We start from the raw sequence: 13,044 nt of genomic DNA, 5'->3' as shown, positions 1-13,044 counted from the left end.
AGGGTGTATTAGCAATGTCAGAATGTTACAGTCCAATCTCACAGTTGAAGCTCGCTTATCCCTTGACTGTTACTTGACTTGCTTCATGTTATAAATTAGACCGCATCAAATCAAATCATAGAAAAATATTAATTCGAGTAAGCAAAAACACAAGCAAAACGCAGCGCTGGGCGGCTGGGGAGTCACAACTTCCGCAACAGCACGCAATCTGAGCGGGGTTTGAGTCCCGTCTTTTATACAGTCCTTAGTTCCTGTATACGTGACCTTCCAGTGTGGGCCGTTGCTAGGGGGTCGGCGTCTGGGATAAGGTTCGTAGTTATCTTCACCGCTTCCAGCGGTTCCGTTGTTGTAACATTGTTTATGTTTCCTGATGTCCTGACAAGGGGGCTTCTTACAAAGCAGTTCTCGATTTGCCTAACAGTTATCACCATATCAGGATGTTTGCCCGCAGCCTGTACACCCAACGGCCGGGTCGTTAGCACTTCCCTTTACAATGAACAAACGACTTTACATCTTATCACACTTCAGACTGTCCATGTACAAAACCAGCAGTGTTGGAGAGGGATGATCTTCTACAGTAGATGAAAGACAGAACAACTTGTTTCCTATTGTAGATTGTTCTCAAGTGTCAACCTTAGAAACAGGGCTAGCGCTCTGTACCTTGCAGGTGAAACAAAAAGCATCAGAGACAGTTGCCATAATAAACAACCTAAGATGATGGAAGTGTTTTTCACTGTAATGAGTGCCACACAGAGCCTTAGGAGTGGGAGGGAAGGATGCACAGTAGGAGCTTTGGTTCTGCCTGTGGGATCCTGCTGTCTGCATGTGTGCTGACTTACAAGTGTGTCTGTGTAAGCTGCTCTTTTGCAGGTGAATGTTACAGCTGTGCAGTATCAATGAACGCTGAAACAAGCTCGATGGGGAGTAGCTCTACTGATGTTTAAAATAGCTCTGTTCACTCTCGATTGTAAACTGATGGAATGTTTTGTGTTCCTATGAAAGGAGTGCTTTGTTACAGCGGGCCAGGGGCCTAGGCCTTCCTTTGCGCTTACAGTAGCGGCAGCGCCGGCTCGCAAAGCTCGTTTCTTCTGCCTGAGGGGTAACGGAGAAGTTGCGTTCGATGGTCCTTACGGGTCCCGTCCAACTCCGGATGTTCCGTGCCTTGTGCCTTAAGTACGTTCCCAATACCTCCATGAGCTGCGCACAACGGGAAAAGCACCTCCTCTCCGCGGCTGCGTGAGGCGGAAGCGCGGCCCTGAGCCCAGCGCGATTCCAGCACGGCCCGCTGCGGGTCCCTCCCCCTCGGGTCACCTTGGCGCCGCGTGGGGCGGTGCCTCCCCTCTGGCCGGCGCTGCTGGGCGGTGCGGCCGCCGCCGGCCATCCCGTGGTGCTCTGTGGTGTCCCGTGGTGCCCCGCGGCGGCGGGCGGCATGGCGGCGGCGCTGGCGCTGCTGGGCCGGGCTGCGGGCCTCGCCAACGGCGCGCGGAGGCTGCTCAGGTGCGGCGGGACGGGGACGGGGACGGGGACGGGGACGGGGACGGGGACGGGGACGGGGACGGGGACGAGGCTCCCCACGGTGCTGACTGTTGGTGTTGCGCGCAGGGGTTGTGGCGTTGCACGCGCCGCGGAGGTGGGCTGCTCTCGGGCCATGAGCTCGGCCGAGCGCCCGAAGCGTCCCCTCAGCGCCTATTTCCGCTTCCTGAGGGACAACCAGCCGGCGTTCCGCGAGCAGAACCCAGGTAGGGCAGCGAGTAACTTCGTTTTACGGAAGGAAGGAAATGTACAGGAGAAAGATGCTAGTGACAGCTTTTCTCGACAAAAACTAACTGAAAACACAATGTTTTCCGTTCTTGCTGTCTGATGTGCAGAATTGAACAGTTTGGAGCTGGTGAAAAAGCTGGCGGGTGTTTGGAGGGAGCTGCCGGCCTCGCAGAAGCAGGTCAGTTCACGTCAGTGTACGGTCAGCCCCATAGAATCTTAGGAGCTGCTTTTCTTGGTTGCCTGTCTTTTTTGTCCTGTTGTTTTGTTTTATTTTGCTGTTGTTGTCTGTTCATTTTAAAAACGAAATACAGTGAAACCAAGAAAGGCTTGTGTACAAAGGTTCAGATACAGAAACTACTTTGAAAAGAATCGGGAGCTCTAAGGCACTCAGGGATGGTATTTTGGTCATTATGCTGCCTTACCTTCAGTATTTTTAGCCAAAACGGATGACGGAAATCTTGGGCTGTAGGGTTGGGAACGCATCTCACTTTCCTATGAATTATAATTGTGGAAGTTTACACATACGTAATGAAGTACTGTCAAGTTCTGCTTGTCTTTGCGTAAGTTATGAGAGGCTTGAATTAATTTTTGATTAAAGGACCAACCTTTCTTACCTAATTGCTTATTACCCTGAGACCTGATTTTTTTTAACTAACTTCCTTTGAGTCTTGTCTAGTTAACTCGTTCTTTGTTATAGATAGTTGTGTTTCATTAAGAGTGGCAGTTTCAAATAATGGTGTAAAACATCTCTACAAATACAGTTGCCATTCATTGCTGTAAGTGCCAACTATAGCAAATTAATGAGTGTTTTTCCTTGATTCCCGTTAGCAGTTAGTTCCTTTCCTACCTGAACAAGCAATACCCTTGTCACAAGCAGTTGATGCTTACACCCTTTCTAAACTTGTGGCTCTGTGTGCCTTAGTACAGAGTTTGTCTTCTCATTGGTATGTCAGAAATGGAGAAAGGGATAATGCTTTTCCAGACCTACCTGGATGCTTGGTGCTCTGATTCCAAGGCCATGATTTTATGATGCCTCTATACTCAGTGTTTGTCAGAATGCATATGGGGACTGAAGTACTTGTGTGCTGCCATGGGTTTACATAGTGAAAAGGAATTATTTCAACTGAGCTTCAGCTTTCCCTTCATCTGTGGAAGATTACTGTTTCACTGAGCTGCATCTGAAGATCTGCCCAAGGTCAGATGCCGTGTTATCAGATTAATTAAGGTAATTAATGGGGTGCACCCAGGTTTTGAATCCATTCTTTCAAACCTATTCTGCTGATCAAACAGACTTAAATTTGATACTGCAGTCTATGAACTTAAGTTGTACAGTAGTATGTGATTTTTTTTTTTTTTTAACTAGTAGGTTAGAAGCGTTGGCTTCTAATCTTCAAGTGCATGGATTTGAGAATGCAGGCTACTGAAACTCAGCAGTGATGTAGCTTTTTGCAGAAGTACCTTTCTTACCTAGATGTAGGTGGCTTTGGTTTGTTTTTTTTTGTTGCATTGATACTGAGATAGTGGTATGTCAGAATTAATGTTTCAGGATGCCATTTCCCTTTTTAAGTAGTTTTAAAGGCACCATGCTAGCTGAATGAAAATATGTTGCTAAGGCTGATAATTGTGCTGTAGGTTTATGAGGAAGCAAGGAAGACAGACTGGCGAAAATATGAAGAGCAGTTGGCTGCATACAAAGCACAGCTAACTCCAGCCCAGGCTGCAGCTTTGAAAGAAGAAAGGAGAAAACGGCTGGCAAAAAGAAGATCATTCAGGATAAAGAGAGTAAGTGTTCTCAAGGTAACGTACAGCACCCCAGGCTACCGTGAGAACACGTTAGGGCTGGAGAGAACAGTAACAGGAAGTGCAGCCACATCCATAATTTGCTGTACTTTCTCCCTGCCTTTCCTGTACACAAAGCATTCTGATAGCAGAAACTAGGTGGTTTTTTTTTCCCCTGGAAATCTGCTAATTCTGTTCAGCCGTGCCTCTCACAAAGTTACCCACCTGTCCTTCTCTCTGCAAGCACACAGTATTACACACCATAACCAAAGCTGTATGAAAATAATAAAAAACCTATCATCATCATTTTCTTGCAGAATGGAATTTAGTAACAATCTTTGGTTTCCAGAACCAGACTTGTATGAAGTAAGAATCAGTCTATATATATATATTTTGTATAAAATGTGAACACAGATGTGAAGTTTGTTTTTTTTGAAAAATGTGTATTGGATGGATTGAACAGCTTTTATTGTTTTTAAAGGAATTGACTGTGCTTGGAAAACCTAAAAGACCTCGTAGTGGCTTCAACATTTTTGTATCAGAAAACTTTCAGCAGAGCAAAGGACTTTCACCTACGGTAAGCAAGCTAGGAAGTGTTTATTTTAGTAGTATTTACGTATGGTAGTGATATCTGTCTCAACAAAGAAGTTGAATGTGATAACTGTTACATTCAGAAAATCTGTCTTGGATTTTGTTGCTTTCTAAGTAATGCTTTGAACTAACATTTCAGTGCCTGAATATTCCTATGCTCAAGTGGGTTTTTTGTGTCTGTTTTGTTGTGTTGTTTTTTTTTTTTAACTATGTTGATCTGGCTGTTCTGCTCATGGCATGTCCTATGTAAACTGCTATGTGGATATACAGGCTTAAAATACTTCCTGTACTTTGTGTGTGTCAGAGTTAGAAATTTCATGTCACTCTACTTTGTTTCAAGCTAGAAATACATGAGTTGATCAAATGGTTACACTGATCTGCTACCACTTCTGCTATGAAAAGATACGATGGAGCTTGTTTGCAGAAACACCGTGCAGTATTAATTAAGACCAGATTAATTAGGATGTTAATATGTTTAGCAGCAGTTAAATCAGAATGGTGGAAATAATGGTGTTCCTCAGCTTTCTGTTTACACAGCAGGCATCTCCAGTCAGCTGAGGCCCAGTTTGGCAAGCACCTTGCTAAATACTCCTGGAGTGATACAAAATTTCCTGTGGACATGGTTAATTCCTGTGTGGCTTTGTTTTAAATGAAGCCAATATGAAGGATCAGAGGTAGTCATGTTAACGAAGTTACTTAATCTGTTAGGTCTGCCTGCTTTTGCTGCAACCTGAGTAAATTAAACTACCTATGCCAGTATTATCATAAATCATAGAATCATAGAATGGCTTGGGTTGAAAAGGACCTCAAAGATCATCGAGTCTCAACCCCCCTGCTAAGTGCAGGGTTGCCAACCACTAGACCAGGCTGCCCAGAGCCACGTCCAGTCTGGCCTTGAATGCCTCCAGGGACGGGGCATCCACAACCTCCCTGGGCAACCTGTTCCAGTGCGTCACCACCCTCTGTGTGAAAAACTTCCTCCTAATATCTAACCTAAATCTCCCCTGTCTCAGCTTAAAACCATTCCCCCTTGTCCTATTGCTATCCACCCTCACAAACAATCAATCCCCCTCCTGTTTATACGCTCCCTTCAAGTATTGGAAAGCCACAATGAGGTCTCCCTGGAGCCTTCTCTTCTCCAAACTAAACAAGCCCAGTTCCCTGAACCTTTCCTCATAGGAGAGGTGCTCCAGCCCTCTGATCATTTTGGTCGCCCTCCTCTGCACTCGTTCCAAGAGCTCCACGTCCTTCTTGTACTGGGGGCCCCAGGCCTGAACACAGTACTCCAGATGGGACCTCACAAGAGCCGAGTAGAGGGGGACCACCACCTCCCTCTCCCTGCTGACCACTCCTCTTTTAATGCAGCCCAGAACATAGTTGGCCCTCCGGGCTGCCAGCGCACACTGCTGGCTCATGTCCAGCTTCTCATCTACCAGGACCCCCAAGTCCCTCTCCGCAGGGCTGCTTTCAAGTACTTCTTTCCCCAGGTTGTATAAATACCTGGGATTGCCCTGGCCCAAGTGCAGCACCCTGCACTTGGCCTTGTTGAACCTCATTAGGTTCTCGTGGGCCCACTTGTCCAGCCTGTCCAGGTCCCTCTGGATGACTTCCCTTCCAATGTATCAACTGCACCTCTCAGCTTGGTGTCATCTGCAAACTTGCTGAGGGTACACTTGATTCCATCATCTATGTCATTGATAAAGATGTTGAAGAGCACCGGTCCCAGGACTGAGCCTTGGGGGACACCACTCGTGACCGGCCTCCACCCTGACATAGAACCATTTATCACAACCCTTTGGCTGCGACCAGCCAACCAGTTCTTAACCCACTGAACAGTCCATCCTTCAAATCCATACCTCTCTAATTTGGAGAGAAGGATGTGGTGAGGGACCCTGTCAAAGGCTTTGGAGAAGTCCAAGTAGATGACATCCATCGCCCTCCTCCCATCCACCGATGCTGTCACTTCATCGTAGAAGGCCACCAGATTGGTCAGGCAAGATCTACCCTTGGTGAAGCCATGGTGGCTGTCTCGGATCACCTCCTTGTCACGTATGTGGCTTAACATGTCTTCTAGGAGAATCTGCTCCACGATCTTCCCAGGCACAGAGGTGAGGCTCACAGGCCTGTAGTTCCACAGGTCATCCTTTCTCCCTTTCTTAAAAATGGGAGTAATGTTTCCCTTTCTCCAGTCACTGGGGACTTCACCGGACAGCCATGATTTTTCAAATATGATGGAGAGCGGCTCGGCAACCACATCAGCCATCTCTCTCAGAACCCTAGGATGGATATCATCTGGCCCCATGGACTTCCACGCATCCAGTTTCAAGAGGAGGTCTCGAACTTGTTCCACTGTTACAGTGGGACAGAATTCGCTCCTCTCACCCACACCTCGAAGTTCAGGGTCCTGGCAGACACGGGGAGCCTGACCACCGGTGAAGACCGAGGCAAAGCACTTATTGAGCACCTCGGCTTTTTCCACGTCTGAGGAAGCCAATTCTCCATCCTCATTTACCAGAGGGGGAACACTCTCCTTGACTTGTCTTCTCTTGCCTATGTACCTGTAGAACCCCTTCTTGTTATTTTTCACATCCCTAGCCAAGTTCAGCTCAATCTGCACCTTGGCTTTCCTAATCCTATCTCTACACATGCGGACAACAGCCCTATATTCCTCCCAGGCTACACAACCCTGCTTCCACTTCATGTACATTTCTCTCTTTTCCCTCAGTTTAAGCTGCAGGTCCTTGCTCAGCCATGCCGGTTGCCCGCCTCCTCTGCTCAATTTCTTTTGCTGGGGAATGGAGAGCTCTTGTGCTCTCAGGGTGGTGTCCTTAAAGAGCTGCCAGCTCTGCTCTGTTCCTACGCCCTTAAGGACAGTTTCCCAGGGGATCCCACCCAGCAGTTCCTTGAGCAGCTGGAAGTTCGCTCTCCTGAAGCTCAGGGTCCTGACTCTACTCTTTGCCAGGCCTGCATTCCTCCAGATCACAAATTCCACCAGGGCATGATCACTACAGCCCAGGCTGCCTCCAGTCTTAACCCCTCTAATGCTCTCCTCCACGTTGGTGAGCACCAGGTCCAGTTAGGCTTCACCTCGGATCGGTTCATCTGATACCTGGACAAGGAAGTTATCCTCAACAGACTCCAGGAATCTGCTGGACTGTCTGCCCCCCGCCTTTCCTCTATCCCAGCAGATATCCGGGTGGTTGAAATCCCCCATCAGGACAAGAGCCCGCGAACGCGACACCTCCTGCAGCTGGAGCAAGAAGGCCTCGTCCGCAGGTTCCCCCTGATCAGGTGGCCTGTAACAGACCCCAACCAGTAGATCTCCTTTACTGGACCAATCCCTGATTTTAACCCATAAGCTCTCAACCTGGTCATGGCTGTTACTCAGACACAGCTCTTCACAATCTATCCACTTCCTAATGTAGAGGGCAACTCCCCCTCCCTTCCTGCCCTGTCTATCCCTTCTGAAGAGCCTGTAGCCCTCAATCAGAGTATTCCAATCGTGGGATTCGTCCCACCACGTTTCCGTGATAGCAACCAGATTATAATTTTCCAAGCGCATCATGGTTTCCAGTTCCTCCTGCTTATTTCCCATGCTGCATGCATTAGTGTAAAGGCACTTCAGCTGGGCTTTCCGGCACACAGCTGGGCTTTCCGGCACACACTATTATCTGTAGAAGTGTCTCAAATGATGCCCAGCAAGCTGTCAGACCATGTCTTTAGTTATTTACCTATGTCAAGAGTGTGGAGTAGTAAAGCTGCATTACTTGACTTGCTTTTCTACATTGGTTTACACCCGGCTTTCATCTGTAACTTTCAGTGATCTGTCTGGTGTTAAAATAATGTTTATGTATTCTGTGTTCAATATCCCGTAGGCAAAGCTGAAGCAGTTATTTGAAACATGGCAAAATCTATCCAGTTCTCAAAAGCAGGTATGTCTGTGGCTTTTAATGATGCATAGTAAAAGCGATTTTGCACATAATTTATTAACTTTGCCTTGGATACTTTTCTGACGGCTTTTAACAGTGTATTGAAATACAAATTTGCAGATTGTTATTTGAAAATGGAGGAGTGCTATACTGATAATAAATCTTCATATTTTTTCAAGTTTTCATAGAATCATTAAGGTTGGAAAAGACCACAAAGATCATCTAGTACGGTTGTCAGCCCACCATGCCCACTAACCCATGTCCTTCAGGGCCACATCTACCCTTTTCTTGAAAACTTCCAGAGACAGTGACTCTCCCACCTCCCTGGGCAGCCTGTTCCAATACCTCACCACTCTTTCGGAGAAGAAATATTTCCTAATACCCAACCTGAACCTCCCCCCCCCCCGTCACAACTTGAGGCCATTGCCTCTTGTCCTGTCGCTGTTACCTGGGAGCAGAGGCTGACCACCACCTCCTTAAAGGAGTTGTAGAGAACAATGAGGTCTCCCCTGCACCTGCTCTTCTCCAGACTGACCCATCCCAGCTCCCTCAGCCACTCCCCATAAGACATGTGCTCCAGACCCCTCAGAGCTTCTGTCACAGGGGAGGATGTGGCATGGCAGTTACCCATATACAGCCCCTTTGCTGACTGTAGAGATGTGCTTTTCTTTCAGCCATATCTGCAGCTTGCTCAAGATGATAAAATTCGGTATGAAAACGAAATGAAATCATGGGAAGCCAAAATGGTTGAACTTGGACGTGAAGACTTGATACGTTCCAAAGAACAGCGGCCAAAAAAGAAGACTGACACTGCCCAAGAAGGCTCCAAAGCTTCACTGCGTGAAAGGCTGGCAAAACTGAAGTTGAAAAAATCCGAAGAATAAAACGGTTACTTATGTAATGTCTTTATCCTGCTGTTTTAATGCTGCAGTCAGGGTTAAGATTGAAGTTTGGAAAACCCGTAAGGGGCCGCTGGAGAGATTGGAAAGGAAGGTGATGGGGAAAGAGAGAATTCAGTGTCTCTTGGAACTGACTTAATCATTGCAGGTGTAACCTGAGCTGTGTAACGAGAATCAGTTAATCAAGCTGTGAATGGTGGCACTCACTGACATCAGCAGAGCTCTCCTATGGTGGTAGATACCAGCTAGCTTTTATAAAGATTTTTTTTTTTATGAAAGCAAGAATATTCTACTATGTTACCATTTAAATTCTGTAACTAGGAGCTGAAATCTGAGTTGTGCTGCTGTGTTTAATCCCTCCATTGTAGTGATAGAGAAAGAAAACATTACAAGAGAAGGCGCAGGAAATGTGAAATGCTAACTTCTGGTTTGGTCTTTTTGTATGTATCAATCTGTGTATACCACTTACATGGTGTTTCATTAAAGACCGTATGAATTTTGTATAAACGTATCTCCATTGGAGTGTTTTTCTTGTTGGGACACAAACCGCTCTGCTTTCACGTTGGTGTGTTTGGGACGGCCTTCAGGGAGGAGGAAATATGTGTGTGTTGGCTCTAGATGCCATGAATACCAGTGTTGTGAAGAGCTACTGCTTTATTTATTTTTTCTAGGACCTCTTTCTGCTTTAGTGGATGTCTTGGAGGTATTGTGGAGGATCTGTTTTTTTAGAAGGGAGGCCAACTTTTTCACTCGTTTGGGGGATTTCACGTAAGGAGCTAATCACGTGTCCCTGTTTGTATTTTGTATACATCTATGTGCGAACCCAACACCGCTCCAGGCTTCCCTCTGGAAGTGAAGGGTACCACCCCGAGTTACTTCACGGGGCGGAGCAGCCGCTCAAGCACCGCCTTTCTCAGGGGAGGGCCGCAGGGCCGCACCTCCCGCTTCTCGCCGCCCGCCCCGCCTCGCGCCTGCGCCGTGCCGCGCGGCGGTTGGCGGGCTGCGGGCGAGATGGGGCTGCTGGGGGACTGCGAGGCCCTCTTCGGCGCCGCCGATCTGTACCGCGTGTTAGGCGTCCGCCGGGAGGCCTCGCCGGAGGAGATCCGCCGAGCCTACCACCGCGCCTCGCTCCGCGTCCACCCTGACCGGGCCGAGCCCGATGCCAAGGAGGAGGCGACGCGGCGGTTCCAGGTGAGCGCGGGCGGGCGGCTGGCTGGCTGGGCGGGCGGCTGGCTGGCTCACTGAATTACCGACCGGCCCCGCAGATCCTGGGCAAGGCGTACGCTGTGCTGAGCGATGCGGAGCAGCGCGCCGTGTACGACGAGCAGGGCACGGTGGACGAGGAGGGCGAGGCGCTGCGGGCCGAGCGGGACTGGCAGGAGTACTGGCGGCTGCTGTTCAAGAAGGTGAGGGCCGGGGGCTGGGCACCTCTCTGCTGCAGGCTGGCACGCAGTCTGCTTTTTGCTGCTGTCCCTTCCATCTTGCAAACAAATCGCGTAACTCGGGTATGTGTTCTCTTTGCTTCAGATCACCATCAAAGATATTCAAGACTTTGAGAAGAACTACAAGGATTCAGAGCAAGAGCTAGCAGATATTAAGTCAGCCTACGTGGATTTTGAGGGTGACATGGACAGAATAATGGAGTCGGTACTGTGTGTGGACTACACGGATGAGCCAAGAGTGAGGAAGATTATACAAAGAGCCATTGATGCTGGAGAACTCCCGTCCTACAAAGCTTTTGTGAAAGAGTCCAAGCAGAAAATGACGGCAAGGAAGAGGCGGGTGGGTACCAACCAGGGACCAAAAGGAAGCAGTGTGCACGATGCGCTTTTAATCTCTCTTGGTGGAAGCTAATTAAGTTGCACTTAGGACATACATTTGCTACAAAATTGCAGATCTGCTCAGTACTTCTCACTTCCACACTTGATTATTGTTATTTTCCACCTCCCACCCCCCTCCAAAACTATCGCTTATACCAATTCCAGTCAAATCTTTGAGAGGGTTCAAGTAGTCACAGGCTACTGCTGCCCATACCTTCTTTCTTCTATTTCAGCATTATCCACAGTCATGTGTTACAGGTCAGAATGTCCCTTCATTCATTTACAAAGCTGCAGTTGCTGGAGCTAAGAAGAGTACGTGGGAGAAATATATTTGCTTGCTTATTGACAAGTGTGAAATAACAGCCTGGGCAAAATTCTCTCCAACTTACTTTTTTTATTTTGTTTGTTTGTTTGTTTTGACACTTTGTACCCTGCACATAACAGTAACCTTTCACTTATAGAAAACATAATGGCTGCTAGGACAAAAAAGAAGTGTGGGTGGGGAGAACGAGGATGGGAATGGATATCTCATAGTGTTCTGCACTGTCAAACAGCACAGCCACTGTATAAAATTGGGAAATCAGAATGGGTTCTCTGTGATTATTCATTTGTCGCCAAACTTGGAAACTGTGTTTCCTTGTGGCTTTTTGTGTAGGAATGCAAAAGTTAAGTGTTTAGTAACTATTCTAGGACATCAACATGCTAAGTACTTTTCTAAAGGCTAATTTGCTACTTCAGGCAGAAAAAGAAGCTAAAGAGGCAGAAGAGAGTAGAAAAGAATTGGGCCTTGGTGATGGAGAAGATGACTTGAAAGCGCTGATTCAAGTAAGGTCTTAAGCACTCATTGAAGATACCTGGCTTAAAATTGTGTTATCCCTGAGCATCTTTACGTGTAGGATCTTTGCAGCTCTTCTTACCATAAAAGCTTCCTGAGATTACAATACGACCTTAATGCTAGCTATGTACTTCGGTTAATATTCAAAGTATGGTATGGATTTTATTACCTGTATCTTTAAAAAAAAAAAAAAGCAAGTTATTATAATATGCTCATTTTTACTGCATACACAATCAAACTATTTAACTTTTCTAGTTTTAGGTGGTTGGACAAGGAGTGTTAATGCTTATTTCTTTCTGAGAAAAAGGATAAAAAATTTGGTCGGTCTTACTCTTCTGCTTTTGTATTTTGGGGAATGAGGAAGGAAATACCCTGTTTAGGTTCTGTTTTTCAGTCTTGCCTTTCTTAATGTCCAGTGGGCTTAAAATAGGATGTTGATATTAAATCATTCCTCAGATTGTATTAAGTTTTGTATCTAAACAAGAAATTATTTGTTTTTCTAGCCGTATGTTGTGAATTTTTAAAGCCCCTCTTTACAGATACAATACTTTACAGAAGTATAGAGCCTCAAGCATGAAGTAGGCTTCTGCTTGACAGAACTCTGCTTTCGGTAGCCTATATTCCCTATTGAATGTATTCCAGGGTTTGAAGTAGTTATCTAACTACATCAGAATGTTCCATATTGAGCAGTAATAAAGGTTTGTTTCGTTTTGTTTTTCCTCCCCCAGAGCAGAAATAAAGATCGAAAAAAGGAAATGGATGACTTTTTGGCCCGAATGGAAGCAAAATATGGCAATAATGCTAAAAAGGGAGGAAAGAAGACTGCAGCCAAGAAAGGAAAGAAATAAAGGACTGTGTATGCTGAAGTGTCAAGTATCATTTTGGTTGGGAACATGTGGATTTGGGAGTTTCAGAGTTTTTCTGGACTGCTGTTTCAGTGTGCGTGCATCAACTTGCTGTAACTGGGGAGCATGATGCAGAACACATCATGAACAAGAAAGACAAAGCATTCTAGCACCACTGTTTAAAATTATTTGGATGCTTTTTAGTTAAGGTCAAGCCAATTTTTGGCTAATAGTTTTGTTACAGTAAGGAGGTGCTGAGATGCCTGGGATGGCTGCCTGTTTATTCAACTTGTGCTGAATCACGTTCCCTCCAACACGTAAGGAGTGCCAGTACTGCTGATGGTGAAACAAAGTGATCCCACACCTCTGAGAGTCCTTGCCACTCATTCCTGTGGCTTCTGAGTTAGAAACAAATCTTTTTGTTGTTCACACGTTTCTTTTCTAACCAATCTTGTGCAGTTTTTAAAGATCTTTGCAGTACAGCTCAACAGGTATTTTTCAGATATTCCATGGGTTTTATAAAAACTTTTGAAAATAGAAGATTTAATAAATGATTTTGCAGAACTTTGTGCTATCTTGCTTCCC

The 13,044-nt window shown here is 46.4% G+C and overlaps 2 protein-coding genes across 2 annotated transcripts; both read left to right on the top strand.

Moving 5' to 3' along the window:
• Window positions 1,347–9,470, top strand: TFAM (transcription factor A, mitochondrial). Its single transcript, XM_021398436.1, has 7 exons — window positions 1,347–1,497; window positions 1,603–1,739; window positions 1,869–1,939; window positions 3,394–3,543; window positions 4,022–4,117; window positions 8,007–8,063; window positions 8,735–9,470. Exons 1-7 carry the CDS (start codon window positions 1,430–1,432, stop codon window positions 8,942–8,944), a joined length of 789 nt encoding a protein of 262 aa, XP_021254111.1. The 5' UTR covers window positions 1,347–1,429; the 3' UTR covers window positions 8,945–9,470.
• Window positions 9,902–13,023, top strand: DNAJC9 (DnaJ heat shock protein family (Hsp40) member C9). Its single transcript, XM_021398435.1, has 5 exons — window positions 9,902–10,150; window positions 10,225–10,365; window positions 10,487–10,741; window positions 11,518–11,604; window positions 12,343–13,023. The coding sequence occupies exons 1-5, from the start codon at window positions 9,971–9,973 to the stop codon at window positions 12,460–12,462; spliced, it is 783 nt and encodes a 260-aa protein (XP_021254110.1). The 5' UTR covers window positions 9,902–9,970; the 3' UTR covers window positions 12,463–13,023.

Source organism: Numida meleagris, chromosome 5 (assembly GCF_002078875.1).
Source record: "Numida meleagris isolate 19003 breed g44 Domestic line chromosome 5, NumMel1.0, whole genome shotgun sequence".
In the NCBI taxonomy this organism is placed as follows: domain Eukaryota; kingdom Metazoa; phylum Chordata; class Aves; order Galliformes; family Numididae; genus Numida; species Numida meleagris.
The sequence above is the reverse complement of the archived record's forward strand: the minus strand, read 5'-3'. Positions and strand labels throughout refer to the sequence as shown.